A 15,905-nucleotide genomic window follows, 5' to 3' on the forward strand; every position below is an offset into this window, starting at 1 on the left:
TAATAATAATAATAATAATAATAATAATAATAATAATAATAATAATAATACCCCATTGTATATAATGGAACTGAGCATCCATGGATTTTGGTATCCATGGGGATCTTGGAACCAAATCCCAGTGGATATCAAGGGTCCACTGTATTCAGTATTTGGGCAGAGAGAAGCCAGAGATGAGAGAGCTGCTGTCTGGGCACATTTAAAGCCAGCTAGGTTACTAAGGGAAATGCCTAGATCTGTGAAGAGGGGAACATCTTCCTGTCAGATTTGTCCTGGGGTCATCACAACTGCTACAGATTATTCTGGTGCCTCTGTACTTGGCAAGAATGGGGGGGAAGTTCCCAAGAGAATTGAGGAAGATGGCAGAGCATCTCCTGCTGGGCATGGGCAGCCTATCATGGAGTGGCAGATGAAACCACCTGCCCTCTCTAAGGCAGGTGAAGCCAGACTTGGGCAAAATGTGAGAGGGAGGCCCATAGCCAGAAATAGAATCATTGGCGGGGTACAGACCGCCGCCGGTAGGTCCGCGGGGGAGCCGGAGTCTTCAGATGGCGCGGCTCCCATGCGGACCGAAAAAGAAGCTCCAAAATGGAGCTTCTTTTTGAGTCGCGTTTGTGACGTAGCGAGGCGCCAGGGGCGCACTCGCTACGTCATAAAGGCTGCGACACGTATGGACGCTCAGCGTCCGATACGTAAAGATGGCGGCGCCCGTATGAACAGGGCGCCGCCATCTTGTACGTATTCAATACGTACTAGGGTTAGGGGGGTGCGGAAGCACCGCCCCTTCCTAACCCTAGTACGTATTGTATACGTAGTATTTGGCGGTCTGTAACCCGCCATAGAATCGTAGAGTTGGAAGAGACCACATGGGCCATCCAGTCCAACCCCCTGCCATGCAGGAAATCTCACTCAAAGCATCCCCGACAGATGGCCATCCAGGCTCTGCTTAAAGACCTCCAAAGAAAGACTCCACCACACTCCGAGGGAGTGTGTTCCACTGTCAAACAGCCCTTACTGTCAGGGTCCTGGTCTCTGGAGCAGCAGAAAACAAGCTTGCTCCCTCCTCAATATGACAACCCTTCAAATATTTAAACAGGGCTATCTAGTTTGGGAATGGCCTCTTTGTAACAAGGGCAGCCAGCATAATGGCCTTATGCTGCTTCAGAGGCTAGAACATGCACCCACAGATTCAAACTACAAAAAAAGAGATTCCATCTAAACATTAGGAAGAACTTCTTGACTGTCAGAGCTGTTCCACAGTGGAATGAATACACTGCTTCGGAGGATGGTGGAACCTCCATCTCTGGAGGTCTTTAAGCAGAGTTCCAACTCTAGGATTCTGTGAATTATAATTAATTAACAAATAAATGAGGTGTGCTAACTTTTACAGAACTCTTTTAAAGAACTCCACTTCCACTGCCAAGAAATAAACACATGTACAATGGGACCAAATGTTGCGATCGAAGACCACCAGTTTCTCTCTGTACTGGGAAGCATGTGTGGGGAGTGGTTTCACTTCTATGGGGTTTGCAGTCCTTTCTGCCTTCTCTCCTCCCTGACAGTTCACTGGTTACTTGTTACATCAAAAATGAGGCACAGGAAGAAGGATCAGTACTTCATCTGCATGTTCTTTCCCCACAGTGAAAAGATGGATTTTCTGGTTAAGGAAATGTTCCTTTTTAAAACAAAAAATAGGAAGAAAAATGCAGCATTTTTTTCCAAGCATAATTTGTCCATTTATTCTTTACTATCATTTTTCTGCCACTTTTCTGCCAAAGCGCTCAGTCTGATTTATAAACTTTAAAAAGTGACTTGTACCATTTACAACAGCAATTTACATTGCTACAGCATCGTAGTTTCTCAGCCTGCTGAGATTTGAGGAGCTAAAGACCATAGCGGAGTGCAACTACACAATATTTCCTAATGGGAGATGGTGTCTTAAGTTCCCAGGTTGCACAGCAAGGCAAATAGGATAGAATTACACATTTTCAAATGCAAACAAAATAGAAGTATTTGTAGATGTAATTTCAGCTTTCAAGGCTTTAGAAAAATCTTAACGAATTACATGTGACATGCAGCATAGAACATAAATAAATAGCAATACAGGGTACTCATAATGTAATAATTATGTTGAAATTTAGTGAATTAGTACTATCAGTCCAGAGAAAAGATGTATTCTAGGCAAAAGATAGTTCACTATTTACCTTGATAACCTGACATTTGACTACTTGGTAGCTGGGGTGTGTGTGTATCAAGCTGCTCTTTGCTCCACCTGCCCTGCCCTCTCCTCATCTGGAAAGATTAGGAAGGGTTCTGCCAAAAGCTGGTTGGCTTTGACAAGTGATAGCTTCTGGAAGCATGGGAGGTCCGAGAAGAGCATTGCTTTCCCATTGGCTGAATTCCCTGGGAGATCTGGTCAGTGTCTATCCCCCAGGAGCCCAGCACAAAGCAGAAACACGCTGCCCACCCCCTGCCCCTTGGAAAAAGAAGTGGTCTGTATTTGGCTTTTGGAAAGGGCAGGGGATGCGGGGCAGGTGGACACAGCAGCAGAGAGTAAGAGCCTTGCCTGTGAGCTTCCTGTATCCATGTGCCTGACCACTGTTGACACAGGATAGCTGCATAGACCTTTTAAAATCTGATCCTGTAACAGTGGATCAGGTGAGATGATGGTAGGAGGGGAGGGAGAGCATGTTTGTGAGTGAGACAGAGAGGAGGCCCTGATTCATAGAATCGTAGAATCATAGAGTTGGAAGAGACCACAAGGGCCATGCAGTCCAACCCCATTCTGCGAGTCAGGAACTCTCAATCAAAGCATCCCCGACAGGTGGTCATCCAGCCTCTGTTTAAAGACCTCCAAAGAAGGAGACTCCACCACTCTCCGAGGGAGTGTATTCCACTATTGAACAGCCCTTACTGTCAGGAAGTTCCTCCTAATGTTAAGGTGGAATCTCCTTTCCTGTAGCTTGCATCCATTGGTCTGGGTCCTGTTCTCTGGAGCAGCAGGAAACAAGCTTGCTCCATGCTCAGTGTGACATCCCTTCAAAACAAGGCTATCATATCACCTCTCAGCCTTCTCTTCTCCAGGCTAAACATCCCCGGCTCCCTAAGTCATTCCTCATAGAACATGATTTCTAGGTACTTCCCATTTTAGTCACCCTCATTTGGACACGCTTCAATTTTCAACATCCTTTTTGAATTGTGGGGCCCAGAACTGGATACAGTATTATTCTAGGTGGGGCCTGACCAAAGCAGAATAGAGTGGCACTATTACTTCCCTTGATCTAGACACTATACTTCTATTGATGTAGCATAGAATCAGATTGGCCTTTTTAGCTGCCTCATCACACTGTTGACTCATGTTCACCTTCTGGTCCACTAGGACTCCTAGATCCCTTTCACACGTATACATCTCCTTAAGCCAACTGTCCCCCATCCTCTAGCTATGCCTTTCATTTTTCTGTCCTAAGTGCAGTACCTTACATTTCTCCGTGTTGAAATTCATTTTGTTAGTTTTGGCCCAACTTTCTAGTCTATTCAGGTCATTTTGAATTTTCATCTTGTCCTCTGGGGAGCTCCTATTACTCCTAATTTGGTGTCATCTGCAAATCTGATAAGTATGCCCCCAATTCTGTCATCCAAGTCATTGATAAAGATGTTGAATATCACTGGGCCTAGGACAAAACCCTGTGGCACCCTACTGGTTATCTGGGCATAAAGGGCACCTGCTTATTGGGCCAGTGGAGCTTCTCCCCTGATGCAGCAGCAGAAGGTGCACTCGCAGAAGCTTCTGCTACCAAAAAGAGCCAGTCAGGAGACCCTCCTGCCTGCCAGTCTGTCCAGACCGTTCCTGGAGAGCTGCCTGAGGCATCACCGTACCCAGAGGCACTGAATGCCACTCACTTCCATTAGTTGAACTAGAGTGTTGCCTTTCCTTAAAATGTTTTATCCCTATTTTTCATCCTTCATGCAGGCTTCCAAGGCACCCCATAGCCCATAATCTAAAACAGTATCACGAGCTGGCTTCCCCCTTGCCAAAGATTCCTCCAGAAGAAGCCAGCACTTTTCACTGGGCTTCTTCTCCCCAGCCTGAGTTTGGGTGGTGCTTGATAGGACCTGGCCACCACTGGTTTTGACCAGGGTTGGTGTTGAAGACTGGCTTGTGTGCTTGGGAGGAGGCTGCAGGACCTGCCCACCACTAGCCCCTTCCTGTCCCTCTTGGGAGGGGAGCATGATGGTGCTCAGACTATTCCAGCTATGCCTTTGAGCTGAACCTTACATCTAGTTAAAAATTATCTTGATTCTACTGTATTTAGATTTGTTGTGTGCTTATGGGTTTTATGGTTGTATTTTATTTTAATTTTTTAATAATTTTTATTGTGAGTTTTTTGATAGGATCAATAAATGGGGGCAATGGGTAGAGGAGAGACTCAGTTGAGAGTGCTGCTTGTTAGCAGTGAGGGCCTAAATGGCTTTCATCCCACAGGTCAAGAGACCTCTTTCTACCAGACAAGCCTGCCCAGGCTTGGTGGCCATAATCTGAAGCTGCCCTCTTAGTCTTCTGAAGCTAGAGGTGGCTAGTGGGGTACTTAGAGTATTTAACATGCAATGTAGATCATTGTTTTAGATCCCCCCAACAAAGTTATTTTCAGTAATAATCATGCAATGAAATGAATAATGATGTTTCTGCTACCACTGCTAATGCCTGTCTATGAGCCCTGGTGGCGCAGTGGTTAAATTCCTGTACTGCAACCACTCACTCAAAACCATAAGGTTGCAAGTTCAATACCAGCCAGGGGCTCAAGCTCGACTCAGGGTTACATTCTTCCGAGGTCGCTAAAATCCGAGGTCACACCCAGTGTGTTGGGGCAATTAGCTTACAGTTGTAAACCGCTTAGAGACCGCTTAGTTCAGTATGAAATGGTAAATAAATGAAGCTGATATTGCTATTGTTATTGCTATCTATTGGAGGTGGTGGCAAACCCTGAAGAGATGGGCAGTAGCAGCAGCAATGATGGTGGTGACTCCATGTTTTACTTGCCTCCTCCTCCTCCTCCTCCTCCTCCTCCTCTCTGTCTCCCTTCTTCCACCTCCCTTTCCTTCCCATGTGGCAGCTTCTTCTGGATCAGGAAAGACTTCTGGCCAGGCAGGAAAATTAGGCAGAGGAAGAGGAGGGGTCCACGGTTTGCCTCGCTTGCTGACAACGACTGCAAGGGAGGGTCTCTTTTCTCTGGCCACTGAGCCCCACCTCATCCCATGCCTTTGACATTTGGGTAATAGTGGCGTCATCCCAGTTCAGGAGGCACTTGGTGCTGTCCACACTCCCTATACCCCTTAGTAATGCCCGTGGGGTGGTTGTAATTGAGTGGGGAGCAGGGGAGGGGAATATTTTTATTTGTTCATAGATCATAGAATCATAGAGTTGGAATAGACCACAAGGGACATCCAGTCCAACCCCTTGCCATGCAGGAACTCACAATTTGGCTACCTATTTCTTTATGCTTGCTCTTGCTGACTAGTGACCATCTTTCAGGAGTGCTTTAGATGTGTATTCCCGCTTGGTGAGGATTTGGACTAGAGGACCTTTGCAGCACCTTCTTAGGAGAGAGAGGAAACAAACAGTAGCTATCCAAGGTGCTGAACTTGATCTGCCAAAACAGGGTTCCTCACTTTGGATAATCCTTTTAGAGTTCAGTCTGATACCCCAAACAGATTCACCATTGTAGTGACTTCTGCTGAAAGGCTAAAATGGATCTCCAGAGGACAGCAGTGCTACAGCTGGAGATCACCTTCTCAGTCAGTGTCCAAAATGTCCTGGGCTGAAAGGATTGGTTTATTCATCATCAGTGCACAAACTGTTTTATACTTGAGTTCCCATTCTTTGCAGGCCAGCTGTTGCATGTGGACGAGGCAGCATATCTTTGACCAAATGCTTTGTTCTCAGTACTACTTGTACTACGACTTGTACTACTGCTTTCAGTACTGCCTTTATTTTGGAGATTCCCATTTCTTTTTCCTGGAACAAAGGGGGGCAAAAGAGGGATGTGGCTGCTTTTCCAGTTCCTTTGTTGTAAAGAGCGAAGACATAACTTGGGAGGCTCATTTCTTCCTTGTTTCTGCCTCAAATATTAAATGACATGAGATTAAAGGTGCACCAGGATGGAATAAGCAATTTCACTTTCTTCTTCTTCTTCTTCTTTCTTTACAGTTAAGAAAGCAAAACTCCAAGGCCCCCCAGGTAAGTGCCAATCTTCTTTTGGTCACTGCATTTCTGTCATGTTAACTGATGTCAATCTGTGTTGCTATTGCTTTTGAAGATCACTACCTTTGGCCAGCAGAGCTTTTTACCGCTGTCTGTGTAGCCCCATCCTGGGCATGAACCAGGTACCACTTATGTTCAAAGGATGTTGAGCAAAAACAGAGCCTGGTTGAAAGTTTCACCTTTGCCACTGAAAGGCAACCCAGCTATAAAAATCTTGAGGGGCTTGCCAGGCAGCCTGCATGAGGCTCTGAGGTGAGGGTGCTTCAAGGCTAAGCATGGAGTTTGATGGCTAGGGCTGCCTTTCTTTCCAAAGCTGGCTTATTAACCATTCTCAGTGTATGAAAAAGGCTTGCTAGTAATGAAGCCAAATGCCAAAGGCTTATGGAAGTGACTGCTGACGTTTTCATTTTGTCCAGTTCCTCAGGGAATCTTCTTGTTTTCCACAGCCTGGATAGTGAAATTCCTTCATAGCATTTTACTTTCCATCAGGTTTCTCACATGTCAGTGAAGTAGGGGTTTTAGGCATTTGTCTCATGCAAACCCTCTCTGCTCTCTTCCTAGATAAATTCAATACCTATGTGACTCTGAAAGTGCAAAACGTGAAGAGCACAACTGTTGCTGTTCGTGGAGACCAGCCATGCTGGGAACAAGACTTTCTCTTGTGAGTATAACACTGAGCACCAAGTTCTGTGTGTCATGACTATCCTGGAAGTAGCACTGTGGCAAGGCTCCACAGAGCTGTGTTTCAAGGACGTCCTAACTGTAACAACCTGGTGGCAGGGAGGGAGCTCAGGGGATAAAATTTGAGCTTTCAAGTAGAGGGCTAAACACCAGGCCTCCATTGACACCAAAAAGGGCTAGAACACCAAACTTCAGTATCCAGTTTATTTCCCACCTCACCAGAATCTTGTCACTGTGAGGAAAAGAGTTCTTCAGCTACCAGAACTGTAGATCCTTAGAAGAATATTAGTCTGCTATAAGATCAACCAAGGAAGCACTTAATTTTCCATTGCTGGTATTACTAAGATGTACAAATTTCAGAGCCTTAGATGTTTTGTAACAGATAATGTGCCATAGACAAATAAATCTAATCCAAATATTACTTACTATAAAGCATGAATTGTGAAAAATAAATAACCAGTAACCAATTATTTGGCCTCTGGAAAAGTTTGTAGTTTCCTGTGAAGGCACAGGTTCAACTATTGAAGGCTGCTACTGAAAGGATCCCTTGGATGTAATATTGAAGCTGGATTTCCCCTCCCACTTTGGGCTGAATAGCACTTTGGGAGTGTGTGCATGGGGGGCTCCACAAAATGGAGCAAGAGGAAGAATTAAAATCTTATCCTCCAAAGCTATAGCAGCCTCCACAAGTGATTGGAGGTCCCATCCATAGCTACTGCTTTTACTTTTAAAGAAATAGTGCCTGACAGACCACAGTAGTTCTACAGTTGCAGGTTTTCCCACTTGTCCTGAAGCTGTGATGCAAAAGGAGAGGTTGGTTTGTGAGGTATGACCTTGTGCTGGAAATCTTACTGAAACTTTGCATTCAAAGATACAGCCGTGTTAATCTGTAGCAGGGGTTCCCAACCTGTGCTCTGAGGAACCCTTAAAGCTCCATGTGCATTTTTCAGGTGCTCCACAGCTGCTCCAGCAAAATGAAAGATATAAAAATAATATGAAATTAAAGAATAAGAAAATATTCTTATATATACTTGTAAACATCACTAACTTGTAAGACATAGAGTAGACCTCTTTGAAGCTCCACCATAGAAATAAGGGCTCTGCAAGTGAAAAAGGTTGGGAACTCCTGGTCTGTAGAATCAGAATGAAAATGGATCTTGTAGCACATTTGGGACTGACAGAAAGAAGTTGACAGCATGAGCTTTCATAGACTGAAGTCTACTTCCTCTACTTCCAAATGCTTCTGCTGCCAACATCTTTCTTTCAGGCTCAAAGGTGCTACAAGATCTCTCTACATACTGACACTTTGCATGGCTGCCTGGCTTGTTTTTAACACCCAGAAAATATTTCCTGAAAAATGTAGCCGAGGATGTGGTTTTTACATAGGAGAAGGCAATTCAAATGGTTTCTGAATGAAGTGTGAGCGCTGAGTCTTACCCAGTCCCAGGAGTGCTTAAGGCTTGTTACAGACTGCCAAAATAAAGCTGCTTCGGGTCTCTTTGGAGGTATGCTGTTTAAATGATGCATGCATCCTAAAAATCCAGAAGCTGCACCAAAGCTGCACTCCAGTGCTTAGGAATGGAGTGTGGCTTTGGCATGACCTTCGGACTCTTAGGACCCATGCATCATTTAAATAGCATACCTCCAAAGAGATCCGAAGCAGCTTTATTTTGGCAGTCTGTAACAGGCCTATGTTAAGGAAAAACGTTAGTACTGTATTGTGTTTTGGGACTGGGCTTACTGTTCTGACACCTCCTGCAGCTACACAGCTAAGGTTGCCTTTACTTTGTATGAAGGAAGAGTTTCATTTTGTTTGTAAAGGGCATTGAAGCTGTAACATCTAACCACTGAGATTTCTTGCCCTTTCCAGCTGCTGAGATCTCACAAAACCTTGTGTAAGTGTATATTTACCTTCACAAGGTCTAGAAACCTTTTGTTGGAGTCTTTAAGGAAACTCACTGTTCCATTTCTAATCCAGTGCCTTGTTTACACCATGGTGACAGAGAGTAGTTCATTGAATGGATTTCATTTAATTTATTAACTTCATACATCCTCCAATGAATAAGTATTTTTGGGCGGATTATAGGTGAAGACAGACAAAATAGACATTTTAAAAGTGTACAAAGTGCCATGTTAATGTTCCCATGTCAGTTCAAGATCAGTCATATCCCATGACAGTACCCTTTTTAAAACCACACCCTCCTGTTAGTGCAAAATGGAGATTGGTTGCCAGCTAAAAGGTTAATGAAGTGCACCCCTTGGATGGGTACTAAAGAAAGGGGGGGGCTGCACTAGGTTATAGGACAGATCTGCCTTGATCATGGAGGCTGAAGTTACCAGGAAGGGGAAAGTGTGTCTGCTGGGGGAAGAGCTTAGAAAAGTTACTTTGATTTTGGAAGAAGTGCTTTCTTGGACTACAGAATCCCCAAATCCCCTAGCCATCATGGCCAGTTGGAGTATTAGTCATCCTAAGGACTTGTTCCCACTATGACTTAAAGTGAATTGCTGATCGGTTCATATGACCATCATTCTCATTTGAAACCAGTTCTAGTCCTACTTTGATCGATTTCTGTCTCGATAAAGCGAGGCAAATGCAATAAACCCTGGTTTTTCCAGACACTAGTTTCCTAGCAGTTCTTTTGAAAAGATTCTGAAGTGTGTTCAACAAGTGGGAATGACGGATCATTCTGGAGGGAAGGGACTAATGGCCGAGGGGTGTTTACCATCTCTCCTCAGTTTTTGGTAGATCTACCATCCTCCCCCCTCAGTGCTGCCTTTGTGCTTGTGGTCTGACCGATGGGCGCATGATTTAAAAAAAAAAAATTGGTAGAAGATTTGATTGATTTTGCAGCCACTTGCAGTCAGTGAGGCAAGTAGTTGCAAAACCAATGAATTAAATTGAATTATTTCCTGCATGGCAGAATGGGGTTGGACTGGATGGTCCGTGCGGTCTCTTCCAACTCTATGATTCTATGATTCTATGAATTTTTTAAATAGAATTAATAGAATTAATAGAAGATTCGATTTGTTGATTTTGCAACTACTTGCCTCACTGATTGCATTGAATCTTCTATCAACTTATTTTAAAGATAGATAGATAGATAGATAGATAGATAGATAGATAGATAGTTCCCAAGCTGGGCTAACCAGGCTGCCACTTACGTCACTGATGATGCACAGATGATTGACATGCATTTTGAAGTGGCGCAAACTAGTGCCAAAAAAGAAGCTATTGCAAGGGGATAATGAAAAGATCTGCTTTCATAGTGGGAATGATGAACCTTTTCGAATCGATTTACCAACATGGAGCGAAGGCGAATCACACACTGGTTTAAATGTAAGTGGGAATAAGCTCTAAGTAACTTTTGCTCTGTACATATTGTCCATTTGGCGTCACTGAACAAACCCAGGAGGCTTTGGCTTTATGGTCCTCTGTGGACCTCTAGTGGCTAAGATGTGTATATGCAACAGTCAGGCTGCAGCTGATAGCCCTTGAGAGTCGTCTGCCCATCCTCCTTCTTTCTCTTGGCCCAGAGAGGTAGGACAGAGGCCCACGTCTGCTTGTATGAAGACAGTCAGTCTTGCTAAGCGGCCTTCAGGTGGAATGGCAAGAAGATGCCATTGCTGCTAAGTTTAATCTAGGGCACGGTGGTGAAAAGAAAGTCAAAGAATCATAGAATTCAAAGATACCACCAGCACCATCTAGTCTACCCCTATTCTGCCACAATCCAAGCTCTGTCTGTGACAGATGGCCATCCAGCCTCAGATTAAAGACGTACAAAGGAGGAGACTCCATTACACTCCGAGGCAGCGCCTTCCACTGTCAAACAGCTCTTACCATCAGGAAGTTAAGAAGTGGTATGATACATGTTTAAATATTTGAAGGAGTGTCATATTGAGGATGGAGCAAGCTTATTTTCTGCTGATCTAGAGACTAGGACATGGAGCAATGGATTCAAGCTACAAGAAAAGAAATTCCATCTTCATAGCTATCGGGCCACCTCTTAAAACTCTCTTTTCTAGGCTAAACATACTCACCTCCCTAAGCCTCTCCTCATAGGGCTTGGTGGTTTCCAGAGGTTTTACTGTTTTGGTTGCCCTCCTCTGAACTTGTCCACATCCTTCTTGAATTGTCCCCAGGACTGGACAGAGTATTCCAGACCAAAGCAGAATAAAGTGGCATTATTAATTCCCTCTATCTAGACACTGTACTCCTGTGGAGGCAGCCTAGAATTGCACTGGCTTTTCTAGATGCTGCATCTCACTATTGACTCATGTTCAGCTTGAGATCTACTAGGACTCCTAGATCACTTTTGCATATACTGCTATCAAGCCAGGTGTACCCCATCCCATATAAGAGCATTTAATTTTTCCTCAGTGCAGTACCTTACATTTCCTGTTGAAATTCATTTTGTTAATTCCGGCCCAGCTGTCTAATCTGTTAAAATCATTTTGAATTCTAATCCTGTCCTCAGGGGTGTTAGCTAACCCTCCTCAATTGGTGTCATCTGCAAATTTGGTAAGTCACCTAGAGATTTGATAAGGCCTTGTAGCCAACAAAGTTGTACTTGTTTTTAAAATATATATATATAAGTCTTTGTGTTATCCCTTTGCAGTGAGATCAGCCGCCTGGACCTGGGCTTAATTGTGGAAGTATGGAACAAAGGGCTGATCTGGGACACGATGGTTGGAACAGTGTGGATCGCTCTGAAGGCCATCCGACAGTCAGATGAGGTTAGTAGACCATCAAGGCTGGGAGGATTCTTCCAATTCAGGCACAGGAGATCTGTCTGACATTTTCTGCTGTAAAGAGAGATGCAAAAAGATTCATTCAGCTTCTCCACAGTCACCTTATCCTCCTTTACAATTTTTTAATTCCCTCGTTATTCAGCAGTTCAGCTGCAGCCCTAGAGAGTTTTATGCTTCTGATGTGTTTAAAGCACTTATTCTTGTTGCAGTGCTTCTTGTGACATGCTCTTCAAAATCTGTTTTACTCACTCCCTCATTGTTTACTTGCATTTCTTTTGTGCAAGACTTTTTCCTCTTCTTTAGGGCAAGACTTAACATTTTCTGAAAGATTTTTTTTCCTGATAACCTCCTTGTTAAGTTCTTGAATTTGGTGGTACTTTTCCTGACCTGAGATGTAAGTTCTTACTGAGATTCGATTACTCTAGTTTTGAGTAACCCTCCAGATGTTCTGGAGAGATTTTTCCCTCTTCAGTCTTAACCTTGTTTTTCAGTTTCCTTTTCACCAATCCCCTGGTTTTTGAGGAGTATCCTCTTGTGAAATTAAACGTTTCTGTTGTAGTTACATGGATTCTTCCCACAAAGCATGTGGAAGTTCTGTGGTTGGTGTTACTGCTAGGTTCAGCAACACTTGGATCTCTCAATAGGTCCAGGGCATTGCTAAGGAAGAAGTCCAGGGTTGCCTCCCCTCTAGTTGTTTCCATACCTATCTGTTCAAGTACTTTAGGGTATCTTGAAATTTCACTTCTTTCTTGTGATCAAAAAATGTATTTTTCCAGTCTACACATAATACAGTGGGCTCTTGGTATACGCGGGGGATCTGTTCCAGACCCCCCGCGTATGCCAAAATCCGCGTATGCTCAAGTCTCATTTGTCGCCAATGGCGGTGCGTGTGCACGCGCGCTGCCATTGGGGACAAAAGTCCCTGTCCCTCCCTCCCTCCCTCCCCCCCTCCCCCTTCCCGCTTACCGGTTGCGTTGCCGCGCCACCGCCTCCCACATCCTTGCCGCCTCTGCGGTTTAAGGGCCGGGAGCAGCTTGGAGGCCCAGAGGCCTCCAGGCTGCCCCCGGCCCTTCTTCCGCGGCGGCGGGGAGGACGGGGCCTAGCTTCACCTAGATAGGTGGGAGGGAGGGAGGGAAAGAAAGAAAGAAAGAGGAGGGGAGGAGAGGGACTTTTGTCCCCAGTGGCGGTGCGCGTGCACCCACGCTGCAATTGGGGGCAATTTCCCCGGATTTGCCATGCGTGTATGCTCAAATCCGCGCATGGCAAATCCGCGTATAAGGAGGGCCGACTGTAATTGAAGTCACTCATCACTCTTTCCTGTGCATGCCTTCTCTGACTTCATTTTCTGTGCCTTGAGCACTTTGATTAGGAAGACAATAGCATAAACTTTTCCGTCCTGTGGAATCTTGAATTTATATTTTGTGGAAAGGTATCTAGAATTCTCTACCAGAGAGCTCTCTTGCTTCTACAGATGCTAGAATTCCACAGAACTAAACCAAACTATTGATGCTAGAATTCTATAGAATTGCAGACATGGCGGTTTAAATGGAATCAGTAGCTTTTTACCAACATAATTGAACTCTCGATTTATCAGAGAAGGGACATTTATTTATTATCAGAACAAGGGAAGAAAATGAGTTGCTGTGGTCACCCTGATTCTAAAAGTGAATGGAGCTTCCCATGTCTGTTTATGGCACTACCCTGACCAGCAAAACTGGTGTGTGTGTATATTCTCCTGCTCATTGAGCTGCCTCCATCGCAAGCTGCCCTACTTCTGTAGTCCTGGCTGGTCTTTCTCAGCTGCTACTACAGTTTGCAAAACATTGTGCCTCCCAGAAAGGAGAGATGTAGTGATGGGTGACTTCAGCTATCCTGATATTTGCTGGAAGTCAAACTCAGCCAAATCCTCAAGGTCTAGTAAATTCCTCATTTGCCTTGAAGACAATTTCATTTTCCAAAAGATGGAAGAGGCAACAAGGGGTCAGCTATTTTAGATCTGATCCTAACCAACAAGGATGACTTGGTTAATGGGGTGCAAGTGGTGGGATCATTAGGTGGAAGTGACCATGTTCTCCTGGAGTTTGTTATACAGTGGAAAGGAGAAGTCAGGCATAGTCAGACACGCATCCTAGACTTTAGGAGAGCGGATTTCACTAAACTTAGAGAAATACTGGGGGCGATTCCATGGTCAGAAATACTAAAAGATAAAGGAGTTCAGGACGGATGGGAGTTTCTCAAAAGAGAGATACTGAAGGCACAATTTCAAACAGTTCCAGTGAGGAAGAAAAACGGGAGGTGTCTCAAGAAACCAGGATGGATGACTAAGGAACTTTCAACTGAGCTGAGTTTGAAACGGAACATGTATAAGAAATGGAAAAAGGGGGAAATCACAAAAAAGGAATTCAAAGAAATAACAGGCATGTATAGAGGTAAAGTCAGAAAAGCTAAAGCGCAGAATGAACTCAGGCTTGCTAGAGAGGTTAAGAACAATAAAAAGGGCTTTTTTGGATATGTCTGCAGCAAAAGGAAGAAGAAGGAAATGGTAGGGCCACTGTGTGGCGAAAATGGCAAAATGCTAACAGAGGATAGAGAAAAGGCAGAATTACTCAACACCTTCTTTGCCTCAGTCTTCTCAGAAAAGGAAAAGGGTGCTCAACCTGAGGATAATGGAGCAGGGGACAGAATAGGAGAATTTCAGCACAGAATAAGTAAAGAGATAGTAGAGGAATACCTTGTTAATCTAAATGAATTTAAGTCTCCAGGACCAGATGAACTACATCCTAGGGTACTAAAAGAACTGGCAAATGTCATATCAGAGCCATTGGCAATCATCTTTGAGAACTCCTGGAGAACAGGAGAAGTCCCAGCAGACTGGCGGAGGGCAAACATTGTCCCCATCTTCAAAAAGGGGGAAAAGAGGATCCAAACAATTATCATCCAGTTAGTCTGACATCTAAACCAGGAAAGATTGTGGAGCAGATCATTAAACAGAGAGTCTGTGAACATTTAGAAGGCAGTTCCATAATCACAAAAAGTCAACATGGGTTTCAGAGAAACAAGTCATGCCAGACAAACCTAATCTCTTTCTTTGATAAAATTACCAGCTTGGTAGATGAAGGGAATGCTGTGGATATAGTATATCTTGATTTCAGTAAGGCCTTTGACAAAGTTTCCCATGATATTCTTGCAAACAAGCTTGTAAAATGTGGGCTAGACAAGGTAACGTACATGGATTTGTAATTGGTTGACCGGCCGAACCCAAAGGGTGCTCAACAACGGCTTCTCTTCATCCTGGAGAGGAGTGACCATTGGGGTCCCACAGGGCTCTGTCCTGGGCCGAGGGCTATTCAACATCTTTATCAATGACTTGGATGACAGAATTGGGGGCATATTCATCAAATTTGCAGATGGCACCAAATTAGGAAGAATAGCTAATACCCCAGAGGACAGGATCAAAATTCAAAATGACATGAATAGACTAGAAAGCTGGGCCAAAGCTAACAAAATGAACTTCAACAGGGAGAAATATAAGGTACTGCACTTAGGGCAGAAAAATAAAATGCACAGTTATAGGATAGGGGACACCTGGCTGAATGAAACTACATATGAAAGGGATCTGGGAGTCCAAGTAGACCACAAGTTGAACATGAGTCAACAGTGTGATGCAGCAGCTGAAAAGGCCAAAGCATCACAAATCATCAATAGAAGTATAGTGTCTAGATCAAGAGAAGTAATAGCGCCAGTGTATTCTGCTTTGGTCAGTCCTGGAATATTGTGTCCAGTTCTGGGCACCACAATTCAAAAAGGACATTGAGAAACTGGAGCGTGTCCAAAGGAGGGCAACTAAAATGGTGAAGGGTTAGGAAACCATGCCCTGTGAGGAACAACTTAGGGAGCTGTGGATGTTTAACCTGGAGAAGAGATGGTTAAGCGGTGATATGATAGCCCTGTTTAAGTATTTGAAGGGATGTCATATTGAGGAGGGAAGAAGCATGTTTTCTGCTTGTTCAGAGAACAGGACCTGGAACAATGGATGCAAGGTACAGGAAAAGAGATTCCACCTCAACATCAGGAGGAACTTCCTGACAGTTAGGGCTGTTCGACAGTGGAACACAATCCTTCCTCGGAGATTGTGGTGGAGTCTCCTTCCTTGGAGGTCTTTAAACAGAGGCTGGATGGCCATCTGTCGGGGATGCTTTGATTTACATTTTCTGCA

The 15,905-nt window shown here is 44.2% G+C and overlaps 1 protein-coding gene across 3 annotated transcripts in view; it reads left to right on the plus strand.

Moving 5' to 3' along the window:
- UNC13B (unc-13 homolog B) overlaps positions 1 to 15,905 on the plus strand; it is a 295,806-nt gene that overhangs the window by 41,630 nt on the left and 238,271 nt on the right. For all 3 annotated transcript variants that reach the window (XM_042454370.1, XM_042454371.1, XM_042454372.1), the window contains exons 2-4: positions 6,206 to 6,235; positions 6,821 to 6,920; positions 11,557 to 11,674. In XM_042454370.1, coding sequence (XP_042310304.1) covers positions 6,206 to 6,235; positions 6,821 to 6,920; positions 11,557 to 11,674 — 248 coding nt within the window. The remainder of the gene's footprint in view (positions 1 to 6,205; positions 6,236 to 6,820; positions 6,921 to 11,556; positions 11,675 to 15,905) is intronic.

This window comes from Sceloporus undulatus, chromosome 2 (genome assembly GCF_019175285.1).
Source record: "Sceloporus undulatus isolate JIND9_A2432 ecotype Alabama chromosome 2, SceUnd_v1.1, whole genome shotgun sequence".
NCBI lineage: Eukaryota > Metazoa > Chordata > Lepidosauria > Squamata > Phrynosomatidae > Sceloporus > Sceloporus undulatus.